The sequence below is a fragment of the Melospiza melodia genome, chromosome 13 (assembly GCF_035770615.1).
Source record: "Melospiza melodia melodia isolate bMelMel2 chromosome 13, bMelMel2.pri, whole genome shotgun sequence".
NCBI lineage: Eukaryota > Metazoa > Chordata > Aves > Passeriformes > Passerellidae > Melospiza > Melospiza melodia.
In genome coordinates this window covers 2,844,459-2,860,951 of record NC_086206.1, presented here as the reverse complement: position 1 = coordinate 2,860,951, position 16,493 = coordinate 2,844,459, and the positions used below count along the sequence as shown (strand labels likewise).

The 16,493-nt window shown below is 42.9% G+C and overlaps 1 protein-coding gene across 1 annotated transcript in view; it reads right to left on the bottom strand.

Moving 5' to 3' along the window:
* BEAN1 (brain expressed associated with NEDD4 1) overlaps window positions 1–16,493 on the bottom strand; it is a 52,924-nt gene that overhangs the window by 981 nt on the left and 35,450 nt on the right. Inside the window, exons 3-4 of the mRNA XM_063167540.1 lie at window positions 12,897–13,106; window positions 9,625–9,766 (exon numbers count right to left, since the gene is read on the bottom strand). Of these exons, the coding sequence (XP_063023610.1) occupies window positions 9,625–9,766; window positions 12,897–13,106 (352 nt within the window). The remainder of the gene's footprint in view (window positions 1–9,624; window positions 9,767–12,896; window positions 13,107–16,493) is intronic.

Sequence of the window (16,493 nt, the reverse complement as noted above, 5' to 3'; positions counted from 1 at the left end):
CTGAAGAAGGAAATGTCTCCTATCAAATACCCTTTCTCTACTGAGTTAACCTGAAAAACATTTCTGCTGGAGCCAGACAAATTAAGAACCTATTTCCTCAGCCACACTAACTGCAGGCCAATTAAGATCTGGGATATTTCCTGAAAATTGGGATGTTGAGCATGTGTCTTCTCAGCAGACTGCAGCACACACTGTGCCCCTGTGTTACTGCCAGGCTCCCAAACCCCAGGCTGGGGGATGGAAATGGTTCTTGGGGAAGGGAGAGGTAAGAAAGTGAAATCAGAGTGCTACATAACTAAACTCAAATATCCATGGGGGTTTTTATTTTTACCTCCATTTCATCTTACTTTTATATTCATCAGGACAATGGCTTTAAATTCAGACTAGAAAATTTCAATTTCCCCGCCAGAAAATAATACTTAAGAACACAAGCCTGTTCTGAAAACCCTGTGTAGGGCTGCTAGATATTTTAGAAAAGTCCAAGCATGTTAGGAAGTAGAATTGGGGGTTTTTTTACAGCATGTAGAAAAGATGTCACTCCAGCCTCTACTGAACACATTGAAGCTTTCAAACATACTTGGTAGTATTTGAAAAGTTCTTAGACCTCCATCAGAGACTGAGGACCTGATGTCTTCCACTCTCCTTGAGCTCCATGAGGTAAAGAAACAGCCACTTCTTGCAGATTGCTATGAGCTGCATCTTTACTTCATTTACATTTTGCTGACCCAAAGCCTGGTGAATTTATTTAAAATCTCTCCTCAGGTTTTGACTGATTTAATCAGGTTTTGATTTAATCAGGCTAACAGAGAGCACTTACTGGGCCTGTCAGCACAGCGGGAAAGTTTCCATTCAGAAAAACCCACAGCAAAGGAGTTTCAAGGGGGAAAATTTGGAATCCTTCTGCCAAGGAATGGAAAGGGAAGAAGCTTCTCTGTCTCCTGCTTCTGGGAAATCTGCCACTGACCTAAAGGAGAAATGGGCACAGTGGGAACTGTTTCTTGCTGCTGTTACCTGATCATCTGCAGATGATTCCTCTGCCTTGGGTTTAATTTAATGCATTTGCTGGAGCACAGCTCAGCTTTGTAGAACTGAACTCATGGCTGGGATAAACAGGGAAAGGATCCCTTAGGAAGGAGACCTTGAAGGGTCAAGTAAATGGTGGGAGTTATGGTATTAAGGAGTTGGCATTTTAATGTTTAGTTCCAAATATCAATGCATTTGTGTTGGGGCATTTTGTCCTTCATACATATAATGCATAAAAAGAATTATCTTTTTTTTCTCCAAAAGCAAGTAATGTTCTTTCCCCTAATTTTTGGCAATTAAGATCACATTTTAAAAAGTGAGCAAGGTAGTAAAAAACACATGCCAGACTTTCAATTAAGAAGCTTTTTGGCAACTTCACAGCTGTGCCTGCAGATTGCTGTGGCCATGGAGAGAATTACAAATAATTCAAATAGTTGCAGGTTTTGGTTTTTTTAAATAACTTTTTGTATTTCATTATCAATTTATCATCTTGATGTTCATTTCCTGTGCTCTTTTCTGTGCATGGGATCTTTGCTTGTAGAGCTGGCACTGCAAACACTCCTGCTCTGCTGCTGCAGATAAGGTTCCTAGCACTGTCAGGTGAGGGCAGAATGGACGTGAATTAAGGTCATAAAAGAGACCCCAACTTTGTATTTTTTTTCCTTGTTTCCAAGTGTTTTGTGGGTTTTTAAAAATGTGGGGTTTTTTGTTTGTTTGGGGGTTTTTGTTTTTCTTAGTTTGTTTGTTTTGTAGTGTGATTTCCCCCCCTCTGTTTAACAGCTTCAGTACTTTGGTTGTGCTTTCTGACTGCTGTTATAGAGGCATTCCTGTAGGATGAATAATGCATTATCAACTCTACAAGCATGAATTCTATTTTACAGTCTCTCTTTCAAGGAGACTTTAATATGTAAACTTATATGACTTTACAAGATCTTTTTTATTAGAGAATTTGTGCAAGTGTTATAAGAAATACTACTGAGTTGGACAGGCATCCAGGCATGGTGGTGTTGGAAAACCACTCCTCAAAAGATTTGAAGGATTACTTAGAAAAAATTTCAATAGCAATAATTTCTTTCAGGTGATTAGCAAGTATTGATGTGAGTGATGTTGGACTAAAACCTTACTGTCATCATTTTAAAATAAAGCCAGACCTTGATCTCCAATCTGGAGCTAAACAGGCAAAAAGATTTGGGGGTGGTGGTGGGGGGGAGGTTGGGAGGTTTGTCTTGGTTTGGATTTTTATTTGGTATTTAATGTGTGAGTTTTTTCTGGGCCAGATTTCTCCTGGTTTGGCTGCCTCAGTCAGAAGCTCCCAGTTTAGCTGGGGGGCACCAGCAACACCAGGGTAATGGAAATGGGAGAGACAGAGACTGCAGCTCACAAATCATCAAATTGCAGCCTCAGGAACCACAAAGGGGTGTGAAATATGTGTGTGTACATGCATATGTGTGTGTACAGGTATATTTATATGTGTTTATATATTCATTTACATATATATGTTTTGCAACTGAAAATGCAGGACCATGAAGTGGAAAAACAAAACTACTTGTTCATCTTTTAAAAACCCACCACAATAGTTATATTTTATATGACAGTCACTTCTGGGAAGATATTGGATGTGTAAAAAGTAGCTCAGGCTTGAAGTTCACTACAGCAGTCACAGGAAAATACTTTCAGACAGGAAAGCAAATGCTTTTGGAAAGTGTTGTGTTACCATAACATAAATAATGGAGCACAGGGACTCATTACACTGCATCTTGTGGATACCAGCCCTGAAAAAATCCTTGGCTGCAGTACTTGTAGTGAATCCACTTTAATCCACAGCTTTGCAAAACTTGTATTGTCTGGAGGTGCAGTATCAGCAGGAGTGATGAGCAGGAGGGGGTTCCTGCCCTTGAAATGTGCTGCTGTCTGCATGGGTTTGGCCTTGGTTTTGTCACAATTCCTGCACTGCTGTGTTCAGACACTCTGCTGAGTTTTTAAGGGATAATTTCCCTGGGAAAAGCAAGGGAGGCTGATGTCTGTGAGCATCCTACTGCAGGTAAATGGGATCTGCAGGGAGGGGAATGATGCTCAAAAATGGAAAAATGGCAGCAGCTCTCCAGGACGACCTTGCTGACTCAGAGTGTGGCAGGAGGGGCAAGAACTCTGGGAATTTGTTTGGTCTCATTGCAGTATTAGGATGGGTTTGTTGCCAGGGAAACCCCACAGAGCTGCCTAAACTGGCTGCCATTCATAAATTAGGAGCCCCTCTCTGGAGCAGGAAGGTTCTGCTGACAGAACTTTTTAAGATGCAAACAACAAGAAGTGAGGAAAGGCAGAGCTGGGAATGAAGAATTTGTTGTGCTGTAGATGTCTCATGGTTCCCTTTGTTCTTTTGCTGTATGTTCTAACTCTGCTAAAATTGCTCCTGTTGCACTGTTTGCATTTTGTGTTCTTTTGAAAATGGCAAACAGAGCCCCTGGATCTGGAACAGAGCTGGGGCTGGGATGAAGCAGCACAAAGGATGTTTGCATGATCGTGTTACCCAACAGAAAAGCTGAAATCAGAACAATTGTGCTGTAACTCTCTGCAAGAAGGTTCACATGAAAAAAACAATGATGAGTTTGATGCTCATGTAGGCAGCTGAGCTGATGATGCTGAACTCTGCCTTCTGTGATGGCACAATTTGCTCCCAGCCAGGATGGCAGGAGAGCAGCCTGGAAATCTGCCCATGCGTTCTTTGAGGTGTGTTTTCCTAGAATACAAATTTTCTTTCCTATATTCTAGGAAAGAATACATATTCTCTCCTAAAATACATTATTTTCTTTAATTTATTAATAATTTATTATTACCATGGGGAAGTATATCAGTTCTGACAGAACTGCTTCTCTAATGACATTGTCATGAGCTAGGATATTTTCCTAGGTTTATTTTTGATACTGACACTTTCCATTTGAGATTCTAATTTTATGCATATTTATTTACATATTTATTTTAATGTTTTTAAATAGTAAAAAAATGTAACCCAAGGTGTTGTTCAAGTAAAGATCTAGGGCTTAATTAACTTTACTATTAAAAAGACGGGAAAGGTGGAATTTAGTTTTTTTCTGTCTTTTTTCTGTCCCTAGTTGTTTCTGGAATTTCCAATTCCTCAGAGCTATAATAGGACTGTTTGTGTTAATAAGCACTAAATGGCCGCATCTCTGTTCTGCACTGTGCCAAAATAATCTTGAGGAAGTTATGACTTTGATGGATTAATATTCCAGAGGAAAAATGAAATTAAGTGTAAACTGTTTTCATGAAAACATATATCAGATAACATTTGGAAGCAATATAGTGCAGTTTCATCATAATTGTGCAGCTTTAAACAATTGAAATAAATGTTTTAAATAAAACAAGTCATTCTAAGATGAAGATTTCATATAATACAATTCAGCCTGACATTAATTTTATACACAGTAATAACTACTTGGTCACCAGCAGTGTTTGGTCTCTGGATTTCTGTAACCATTGCACAGCAAAGGATGCTGGGCACTGATTGAGTAACAAGAATCAGTTAAATAAAAAATGTGTAGCTTCCCAAGCCATGGAGTTAATCCACAAACAGGATTCTGAACACCACCACCAATTCCTGAATGCCAGCAGAACCTGCTGATGTCTGGGGAAGTTTTCCATTTGACAAGTTTTAGGATCATATTCCAAGAAAGGGCTTTGCTCTAATTATTCCAGGAACGAATTCTGAGCAGGTGAAGGAAATACTGGCTGCAATATGCAACTGGGAAATCAGAGAAAAATACTCTTTGCTTTTAAAGTACACTCATCAAATATTTGGCAGCTTTAAGTTGTGGTTGTTCTGCGTGGCACTGCAGATTTCTGGTTAGAAACCCTTGGTGCTTCCCTTCCCTCGGGTGTTGCTGCTTTCCCTGCTGCAGGGGGGGTTTATGCAGCAATAATTCACACCTGCAGAGTGGAACCGGGGCAGGTGTAAATGGAGCTTGGGCAGAAGGTGCCCACAGATATTTTTGATGACAGAAAGAAAAGGGAATTTTGTGCCCCAGCCTCTCAACACACAGGCTGAGGTGTGAGAGCATTTTTGACTACAAAGACAAGAAAAAAGAGAAAAGTGTGAATAATTAAGAGGAATGGAAATTCCACAGGAAAGAACGCTCATTAATTTGCTGTAAACAAAGTTAAGCTTGAAATAAGAAGTTTGCCAAAATAATTAGGAATTTACTTGTTTCTGTCCCTGATACTGCTGAGGAGTAGCACTGGGATGTGAAGGGAGGGGTTTTAGAGTGTTTGGAATTTGGAGTTAAAGGAACTGAGAGTTTTAGCTCATGTCATGATACCTGATGGAATTATAAACCTGTCACATTTCCAGTGGCATTTTTTTACCTTACTAACTGAAAATCTCAGTGGGGGTATTGAAGTAAGAGCTGAACTTAACCCCAAAAGTCCATCTCATGCTTTGCCAGCTGTCACTGTAATGTGGCAAAAGCTCCCCACCTGGTTTGCTCTCAGGACAACAGCCTTGGCAAAGGAATACAGCACATCATAGCAAGATTTTGTTTCAGTTCCCTGCAAGCCTAATTCTGCCTTTCAAGAAAATCCAGGAGGATGGCTTGGCTAACTTGCATCCTCAGAAGTGAGGGATGGAAAAGAATGTCTTAAAAAAGAAAGTCCCTTAAGTAGGCTTTTAAAAATATATATTTAAAGGGAAATTAGTGTCTGACTTTAAGACAGGAGCATTTCCTTTTGCCATTTTAAAGTAATTTTTAAATTGATTTGCCCATTTAAACAGTGCAGGCTGAACATGGTTATTGAGAATACTGGGATTTATCAAGCCTAAATAAGAGAATTTTCTCTAGAACAGATCCTGTAGATTAGGCAGGGTGACCAGCTGAGGAACAGTGAGCCCACAGGCAAACCCTCACCCAATGTGATTTAATAGGAATGCTGGGATGGAGGGGGCTGAGGGGTTTTTACTTCATGTGCCCTGTGGGGAACATTCAGTGTGGAGTTTGGAGAGGATTAGAACCATTCTGAAGGTGAATCCCTGCATCTCCTGAGCAGCCATTCCTCAGGGATGCTCTGTGTCAGATACTCATGAGGCTCAGAAGCAAAAGGAATCCCCTTGCTTGCCTAAAGCTCTGTACATGCCATTAATATCCAGTCACTAAGGAGTGAAAAAGCACTTATGCACTGGGGTGAGATGCATTTTCCCTGGCCACAAGGTGAGAAGTTGATAAAATTCCTTTCCTGCTGTGAAATCTCCTCATTGCTTGGATTTACTGACTCTCTTAAAGAAAATGCAATAGTTTTTAATTTACTTGGACTTTAGTTGGTACTGTGATTCAATCCACTTCAAACATGTGTTACTGAACTTATTTTTAAGCAGCTTTCTAACTACATCTTTGTAAGAAGATAACCAGCAATGCTCACTAGAAGTGTGTGTTACACAGGACTCAGCACAGAGAACGTGAGCTCATGATTTCTGTCTATAAAGGTTTCATCCCCACAGTGCCAACAGTGTGGTTTTACTCCCACTGCTGAACAAAATGCAGATATTGGATTTACAGGCTTCCCAGTGTTTCTTTCCAAGCCATATTGACCAAGATGATAGGTAAGGTGTGGCAGGGAGATTGTGCTTGTCTTCTGTCCTGGCTGGATGTGTTCAGTTTGCTCATTTGGAGGGATTACAATTCTGTGGTTTAGAATTGTTGGGAGATCACTTGGATCATTTTCTCACACTGAGTTTCTTAGAAACAAAGGCTTTGCCATGTCTGGTGACACAGACTGAGAAACACTGACTTCCAGCCCTGCTGCCAGTATCTGTCCATATCAGAAATATTCTCTGAAATACAAACCCCTCATATTCTGAAACTGTTTGGTTCATACCCCCTGTATTTTGTTTTTCTATTTCCCATCTACACCTCATGTAAAATCAATGTGACAGATGCTAGCACAGATCTGAGATTCATTAAAAAGCCATTAACTGTCCTAAAGGGATGTTTATAGATAGCAGCATTGTATATTTTGGGCTGTCAAAACAAATTGACCAAATGGCTTCTCTGTGACCACCCTGCAACCACAGCAGGCTAATGACAGAATTCCATGCCTGGCATCCCTCTAAATCTAATGCAAGAAAGGGGTTAGTGGAAGTGTCTGTGGAGATAATCAGATTGAGTCACAAATGAAACTTGTGATTCAGAGATCACAGCAAATACTAATATCCCAAGGCATTTTTCATAGATTAATTTACCAATAACATTTTTTCTATAAATAGTACTTTGTATAAACAGTTCTTGGACTTCCAGCTGGAGAGTTGGGGGTGGACAGCCTGAACAGGGAGATCTCCCTCAGCCTAGACACGGGGACTGACTCTGTGTTTCATCAGCCTTGCTCTTAAATCCCTTTTCCACTGATTTTGTGGTTTAAAGCTCAGCTATAAAATCTAAATAACCACCCCTTGGCCAGACAGAGTGTTGTGCTTTCTGCTGAAACCACTGCAGTGTGTGGTCTGGCAGGAGGGGTGAGGAGCTGCACTGGGGGCTGCAGTGCAGCAGCACCAGGTGGATAAAAGGAAATTATCCTGGCAGCACCCACTGCTTTTCACTCACCGATCTCTCTCACTTCAAAGATTTTTAAGAGTTATTTACCAGTGCAGTAGCTTTCCTTGCTGCTCTTCATTTCTGTTCTGCTGATGCCACAGCTACATCATTAGCTTTTGGCCATGCTAGTTTAGCTTTAAATTACATCTTGCCTTCCAGGAATTAGGAGGAGGAATTACATTCATTTAGGCAGTGCTGTGTTTCAGTAAACCTACTCTTCAAAATATTATCATGTGCAATGAGATTGATCCTAGGCAGTTAATATTTTAAATGCACAAGGTCAGGCATGCCTTGTTTCTGCTTCCAGGCCATGTCTGACAGTCAGCTTTCAAAAAATTTCCATGCTCTACTAATTAAAAACAGACACTGCAGTGTTATACCATGCAGGAGAATATAAAGGGAATGTACAGGAATTTTTCAGGCTTCACATAATGTAGTAACTCAGACAGTGCCTCTCACCCAGTGCTTTCTGAGCAGTTACAATCGTCTGGAGAATGCATTAATGGCAAGTTTGAAAGTCTCCACGTAGCTTTGCTTTCAGCCATCTTCTTTCCCTGAAGTCCCCCAAGTTGTGTTGCTAAGATATAAAATTTACTGAGATTTTGATGATTTGCCAAAGCTACTTCTTCTAAAATATTGAACTGCAGTGGCAGTGAGAAAGCAGCCAAAGCATTCACAACAATCCTTCCCTTGGGCCTGTGATGCAGGGCTGTGATTGCTGGGATGAGCAGTGGTTTCAGTGTGGGCAGAGTGGATCCTGAGGAGGCAGTGGCTGGACACCTTCATGTGTCCCAGAATGTTCTGAGAACAGGTAGGACAGCAGATAATTAACCCTTGCCAGGCTTGTCACAGAGCCACTGCAGAATTTACTGCACACTGTGGATAATCTGTGCTGTCCTGTGTCACTCACATCTCCTTCAAACACAGACCCACAAAAATGGAAAAAACCTTCTCTATGTCTGTTTCCAGCTGGAAATGGAAGCATCCTTTGGTACAATCTTTGATGATCTGTCAGCTAAAGAACTGTATTGTCAGTTTGTTCTGAGCAATCTGGCCAGCTGCCCGCTCAGAGTTTGCTTGGGTGTCAGCTGGCTGCCTTTTATTAGGAAAGATCGTGGGTGTGGGCCCAAAATCCAGTCTAAATGCCTAAGTGGGTTTATATGAAATTCTACACATTTAGATGCCAGGCTCAGAGTAATTTTTCACATGTGAGCTTTCTGGTAAAATATTTACACAACCCCTAAAAGCCCTTTAGTTATATAGGATGAGCAGGTAATACATAACTGCTGCTTGTAGAACATGCATGGAATAAACAAAGCAAAGGTCAATGTCTGGTGTGCTCATAGTGCTGAGCTGCTCTATTTCACTGTCAGAAAAGGGCTGGTCTGATAGTGCTTTAGCTCAAAAAGAGTCTTCTTAAAAGGAAAAAAAAAAAAAAAAGAAAGGGGAGCATGGCTGTCCAACCTGTGTTTGCTGTTTGTAACACACAGCACTGCAGAAAGCTTGAAGTGATGTTCTGCTTAAAGTGATTTCTGTTGGTTCATTGGAGGAGTGCCTGAATTCCCTCATTTCTGGACCTCAAGGGGCCTGAGGCACATAAAGGAGATGCCCATGGCCCAAAGTGCAGCTCCTGTGGCTCACAAGAGAGCCCGGACCTGTGAATGTGGGCACACAATTCAGCAGCTGCTGTATAATTTCTGGAATTTTGTTTTTCTGTTTCCTCTGACCTGAACATTCTCAAGGTCAGTAATAAATGTAACATGGAAGTTCTTGGGAAAAGTATGTATTTTTGACTTTGAACTTTGGGGTAAATTTTAATGTGAATATCACTGAATGAGAATTCCTGTCCATCTCTATTTAGTGAATATGTCTTCTGCTAAGGAGAACTTGAACTTACACCCAAGCTAAACAAGTTCTGTCTGTATTCAGAATTTGTGTGAGCTGAATTTTGGCAGTGAGCTTTGCCAGTGCAGGGCTGTAACCCTGAGAATGTCAGGCAGGTGCTTACCATGGAGGTGGGTCAGGATACATGATGTTCACCTGAGAAAGGATGTCCAGGTAGGAGTCAAAGTCACAGCCTGGGGGGAGCTCCTCGCTGCAGGTGGATCTCAGCTCCGCCGAGGAGCCGCCGTGGGAGAAACCATCGGGGGCTGCAAAACAAGAATTTACATTGGCTGCTCTTCCCCTCCCTGCTGGGTGCCCTGTCACTCATGTACAACACTGAAATCAGAAAACAAACCCTTCCCGAGCCACAGGAGCTGTGGGTGTTTTGGAACAATCAGTTTTCATGTGATATTTTTATTTCTTTAGGAGTAAATGAAGCCCATCTGTAGGTGAGCTTACTCTGGCACACAGCACTATGCCTTCAGTGCTGCAGTTGGAAGTTCCAAAGCTTTTCTTGGGCCTCAAAGGCTGAAAAGGAGTGTGGGTTCCACCATGTGCAGCTTCAGCTGTTTGTGGGGTGACTGGAATTCCAACAGCTGCATCCATGGGAAGTTTGCACATCCTGGGAGGGTGTAACAGGAGGGGCAGGGGTTTGAGTGCTGAGAAAATGCTACTCTCAGTAAACACTGACAAAAATGGGGAAAGCTGGAAAATAGCACAGAAAAATCACCCTGCTGCCTGCTCCAGGGATTTCTTAATGCTTCCATGCAAGAGCTTCCCAGCTCCACAAATATTAAGAGTTTAGTGCTATTTTCTGTGTTAGTGGGCAATTAGTGTGTGTGTGTGTCTCCATGTTATGTAGTGTGGCACAATTTAGTTTAGGATTATTCTTTTGAATATCTCCCAACTCCAGCATTGTTATATCTAACAAGGATTTTGGGAATTTTCCTTTCTGTTTTTTGCCTGGCTCTAGGCTTTTTCAAGGAGTTGAAGCTATCAGAGTAGTAGATTTAAACACAGTGATTAAAGCTTATTGGTCAGTATTTATCATGCCAAAATATTGGGCCAAACAGTAACTCCAGTTTGGGTTTAACTATTTAATCCTCAATGTAGCTGCTGAAAATTAGGACAATTAATATTACTGTAATAGCAGACATTAGTTTTCTGGATTTTGTTTTTATTTTCCCTCTGTAGGTTGCCATAGGATTTTGCATTTCAAATTTTTTTTTACTCTAAATTTGATTCTCAAAATATAGACATTATTCATTTATCTGGATAAATATTTCTGGAAAAGCCAAGAAGAAATTTTTACTTGCTGCAAGGGGACAAACTGATCCTAGGAGATTTGTTTAGTTTAGACATAAAAATTCCCGGTCCAAATTACTAAATAAAGTTCAATTGACTTCAATGGATACTTTATTTACCTCAGTGAAAACAACATTTAAGCCAATGCATTTTTATGTGTTTCACTATTATTGGCTTTTCTATGTAAATAAAGAACCCCTCAATGATCTGCACACAACTGCACCCATAACAACCTGCAGGTGGAGGATGTGCTCACTGGGGATGTGGTTGGTGCTCCACCATTTATCACTGGAATTTTTACTGTCTGAAGAATTACACAGTAACTTCTAAAACGGTTTTTTTTTCCTCAAATAGAAACAATCTTCTCTCATTTCCTTGATCAAGTGGCTTCTTGTGAGCAAAGCCCAAAAGGGTTGAAAACACTACTCCAAAATTAACTCCTTGATATTCCCAAATTATCTTTAAGGTTTTTTGGTGATGTGTTGGTTTTGTTTTATGGGTTTTATCTTGGTTAGCAGGTAGGAACTGGCACCTTTTTGAGTCTCTAACGATGATGGGTGTGGTGACACCAATGCCATCAATGACACTTGATGATGGTGACAGTTTAATGACATTTGGGTGCCCTGTTGTTCTGTTTCCAGGCAGATATTCACTTTTGCACTCAGACAAACTGCATTTACCCAGTGATTGTTGTAGGCTGGTGCACTTGGCTGAATGAGAACAACTCTGCCTTTCCAAAAAATAGAAATTCCAGCATGTGCTGCACCAGGGCTATGGGGGATGTGAAAATACAAAGAGAATAAATCTTATCCCATCCCGAGGGAATTGAGCTGTTCGGGAGGCACTGGCAGCACTGGCTGGTTCTGTTAACCACGACCCGAGTGGGAACCCAGCACAGAGCTGCGTTACCCTGACAAGCTGCCGTGACTGATCCCGTTATTGGATGGCATTCCCAGCCCTGCCCGTTCCCGGTCAGGCCTTCCCGGTGCTCCCTTACTGCTGATCCCGTTACTGGATGTCATTCCCAGCCCTGCCTGTTCCCGGTGCCCCCTTACTGCCAATCCCGTTATTCCATGTCCATTCCCAGCCCTGCCCCTTCCCAGTGCTCGCTTACCACCGATCCCGTTATTCCACATCCATTCCCAGCCCTGCCCGTTCCCTGTGCCCCCTTACCGCTGATCCCGTTATTCCATATCCATTCCCAGCCCTGCCCGTTCCCGGTGCCCCCTTACCGTGACCGATCCCGTTATTCCACATCCATTCCCAGCCCTGCCCGTTCCCGGTGCCCCCTTACCGTGACCGATCCCGTTATTCCACATCCATTCCCAGCCCTGCCCGTTCCCGGTGTCCCCTTACTGTGACTGATCCCGTTATTCCATATCCATTCCCAGCCCTGCCTGTTCCCGGTGCCCCCTTACTGTGACTGATCCCGTTATTCCACATCCATTCCCAGCCCTGCCCGTTCCCAGTGCCCCCTTACCACCGATCCCGTTATTCCATATCCATTCCCAGCCCTGCCCGTTCCCGGTGCTCCCTTACCGTGACTGATCCCGTTATTCCTTATCCATTCCCAGCCCTGCCCGTTCCCAGTGCCCCCTTACCACCGATCCCGTTATTCCATATCCATTCCTAGCCCTGCCTGTTCCCGGTGCCCCCTTACCACCGATCCCGTTATTCCTTATCCATTCCCAGCCCTGCCCGTTCCCGGTGCTCCCTTACCGTGACCGATCCCGTTATTCCATGTCCATTCCCAGCCCTGCCCGTTCCTGGTGCCCCCTTACCGTGACTGATCCCGTTATTCCACATCCATTCCCAGCCCTGCCCGTTCCCGGTGCCCCCTTACCGTGACTGATCCCGTTATTCCATGTCCATTCCCAGCCCTGCCCGTTCCCGGTGTCCCCTTACTGTGACTGATCCCGTTATTCCACATCCATTCCCAGCCCTGCCCGTTCCCGGTGCCCCCTTACCGTGACTGATCCCGTTATTCCATGTCCATTCCCAGCCCTGCCCGTTCCCGGTGCCCCCTTACTGTGACTGATCCCGTTATTCCATGTCCATTCCCAGCCCTGCCCGTTCCCGGTGCCCCCTTACCATCCGCGGCCGCGGTGCCCGGGCGGGCCCGGCGGGCACGGCTGTCCCTTCGCAGGCTGCCCACCACGATGGTGGCACAGGAGAGCAGCAGCACCAGCCCGATCACCACGCCTGCCACCAGCAGCGGGGACACCAGCAGGCTGCTGTCACCGCCGTGCTCCCCGGCGCTCGGGAAGGCGCTGGAAGCGCTGCTCTGGTTCGAGGCGATGGCTGGGAACAGAGAGAGAGACGGGGGAATGTGTCACTTGTCACTGCACCGCCCCTCTCCTGGGGAAATCCCGGTTATTCTCCATCCCTGGGGCTGCCGGGAGCAGTTTTTGGGAATATTTTTTGGGAATATCCTGCTGGAGCCAGGGCTCTGTGATCCACAGCTCTGATGGCTCCTTCCTGCCAAGACTCCTTGTGCCATGAACTGAGTGATGCTGAAGAACTGGAGTGCACAAGGAGCAAAGTGGAAATTCCAAAAGGTGAACTGCAAGAGGTGTGGATGTGACAGGCTGGTCAGAGAGGGAAAGCCAGATAAACTTTCCCAGGAATTGTTCTGGGGCGTTTTAAGAAGGCTGAGAGAAAGAATTAAAGCAATCTTGCAGCTGGTGCTTTGAACAATTGTTTTCTTTGGTAAGATGTTTGTTTTCATTGGTAAGATGTTTCCCAAAGGGTGCCTTCTTAATTAGCAAGTTGTGTAATGGGGTGTTGATGAAATGACCAATCAGGTCCACCTGTATCAGAATGGTGTATAAAAGAATGGGTTTGTAATAAACTCAGATTCTGCCTGCTGAAGAGACCTGGAGTCTGTGTGTCACCTCACTCCCGTTCCTGACTCAAGGGTGACACAAGAGGAACAGAGGAATTGCCTGTTGTCAGGGGTGTAAGAAGGCTTTGGGGATTTCCAGAGAAAGTTTTGGGCAAGAATGAAGCACAGGAGCCTCCTTTTGTGGCACATGGCATGCTTTGGTTTGTGAGGGGACTCAGCATCCCAAGAAACTGATTTGTAGTGCAGGAAGAGACTCATCCAGAGTGGGATTGTTTTAACCAGAGTAACTCCTTTACTCTGGTTAAAAATAAAAATCTTTAAATGCATTATTTGTGTTTAGTAGTAAATCTTAAGGAAGTATAACTACAGTAATTTATTGCCAAGTCAAACATCCTTTTGAGACAAGCCACAGAGGCAGTATCAAAGGTTAAACAATAATATTCCCTTAGAGAAACAACTGATATCATGGGAATTAATTGCCCAGAAATGTATTTATGGGGGATTGAATTTGTTAATGGTAAAGAGAAGAAATTATGGGAAAAATTATTCAGGATTTTAGCAGATAGAATCCTCCTCTCACCCCCCCCCCCCCCCAAAAAAAAAAACAAACAAAAAAAAACCAAACCAAAACCCCAAGTCTCCCATTAGCTGCTCAGCATCAGTAAGCCAAAATTTTCCTGATGCTATATACCAAGCTTGGCTGTCCAATCTGGCCTGGGTATATATTTTTTATCTGGCTATGTGCCAGTTGAACAAATACAGAATTTATTTCCCGATGAAATCAGGGATAACACAATTTTCTCTTCTGACTATTGTGTGGAGTGAGTATGTGTTTTAGGAAGTGCAGTGCTGCTTACAGGGATAGATGTTATCAGAGTTCTCAGCACGGTTTGCTCTTTTCCTTTGGGGGACACCTCTTGATTTGCAGTCACAATAAGTTTAGAAAGAAGATTGGCTCCAAGCCAGCATCTGTTATCATTGGCTGATGCTTGAGACTGAGAGAACCAACTAGAAACACCAGGGGAATTAGCACGTAGAGGAGTATTGTTAATTTTCTGGAAGCACTTGACTGTTGGCTGAGGATCTTCATAGGCATTTAGGACAGACAGCCAAGAAATGTGCTGAGCTTTTACCAAGTATCTCGTGCCAAAAAACAAGAATTAATTTTCTGAGAATTAAACTCATGCTGTAGTATTAAATCAAAGGTTATGGACAAGTGTCCTACTTAATATTCAGTACAAAGAAGTTTTGGGTATGGGATATGTTTGGGGAGTAAGGCCCTTGTGCTAGAACTCAGATTCCCAAAACTTTACAAAATTTGAATTGTGTTTCTCATTCGTACATTTTTAAAGCTATCTCTGTTGGTAATGTGTCCAACACACCCTCGCTGGCTTTCCAAGGCCTTGTATCTTCAGATTTTTGCAAATTCTGCCTTTGAGAGATGCAAATATCACAGCAGTGGCAGTTTAAATCCTGGCTGCAGGGATTAACTCCTGAACTGGAAGTAGTGGCAGGAAATTTATTGGTAATTTTGGCTGACTTGCAAAGGTAACAGGAGAACCAACTTCATTGTCAGCATGATGAGAACATGAGCCTGGGGTGTGAGGTTGCCCCACACATTGTCAGGCTTGTGGTCATCAATTTAATGTCAAATAGCCCTGAAGTGGAATTGGTGATAAACTGCTCTCAAGTGGGGAGGAAGGAGGCTGCAGTGAGTGCTTTCAGATCTTTAAGAACTTGGGACAAATTTGGAAAGATCCTCTAAACAGGAAGGGCCTGGCTAAGGATATTTATCTTTTACTTTTTCCAGGTGTGGAAGCCAGCTGGAATATCCACACTGATGCTTGGGAGGTTCCTGTGGTGCCACCCAGTGAGAGCACTGATGTTTGGACCTGTTTTGCTTTTCAGAAGTTTAACAGCTTTGAGTGACTTCATACAGACAATGATCACCTGCACTGGTGCTGGGGTGGTGTGGTGTGGTTCAATACACCCCATTTATCCACCACATTTTGGGGCTTCCTTGGCTGTCCCAAGTCCTGTCTGTTCTGTCTGTTGTTTCTCACCAGTGTGAAACTTTTTGGTTTGTTTATGCTTTTAATCTAACTGAACCCAGTCACTCACATAGACAAGTTATAGTGCAACATTGCTTATATTAGAAGGAATGAATGAGTCCCCTTAGGCCAGCTCCTAACACAAAACGTGCTTGATAAACTTCTCCTGTGGCACCTTTATTTAGTTTGACACTGTGAGTGTGATCCTCCAGACTTTACTACTGACTTACTACTGTGACAAACAACAGCAGAATGAGATGCTGTGTGGATATAAATTCTTTGGGTTTGAATTTTGAGGGGGTAAAAAGAGATGTTTATATTACTTTTGGCAAAAAATCATATTGTAAATTTTCTCCTCTTATCCAAAACCATCTTCTTTTGATAAACTGTGCATTTCTCCATATAAAAATGCTATGGTTTTCATTCAGAATAGGAGTAGCTGCAAATGTATGTGAAGCCCATAAATATAATACCACTAACAGAGTGCTAACACTTTTGTTTTGAGGTAAATTGTATCTTTTCCCATGAAACCGCAAATTATAAATAATACATACATAAATATGAATATTTTATATCCAATCCTCTAAATATGAATGATGTTGGATGTACACACCATGGCTTTTATCCACAGTGGGAGCTCTGTACTGTGCTGTGCTGTACACAAGTGGCTGGCAGAACACTGACTTCAGAGGGAGCACCAGGGCAGAACTGCCTGGACTGCCCATGCACTGTCAGACAATAAATCAGCATTTTGAAAAATCCCTTATTTATCACAATATATTACTTTACTCA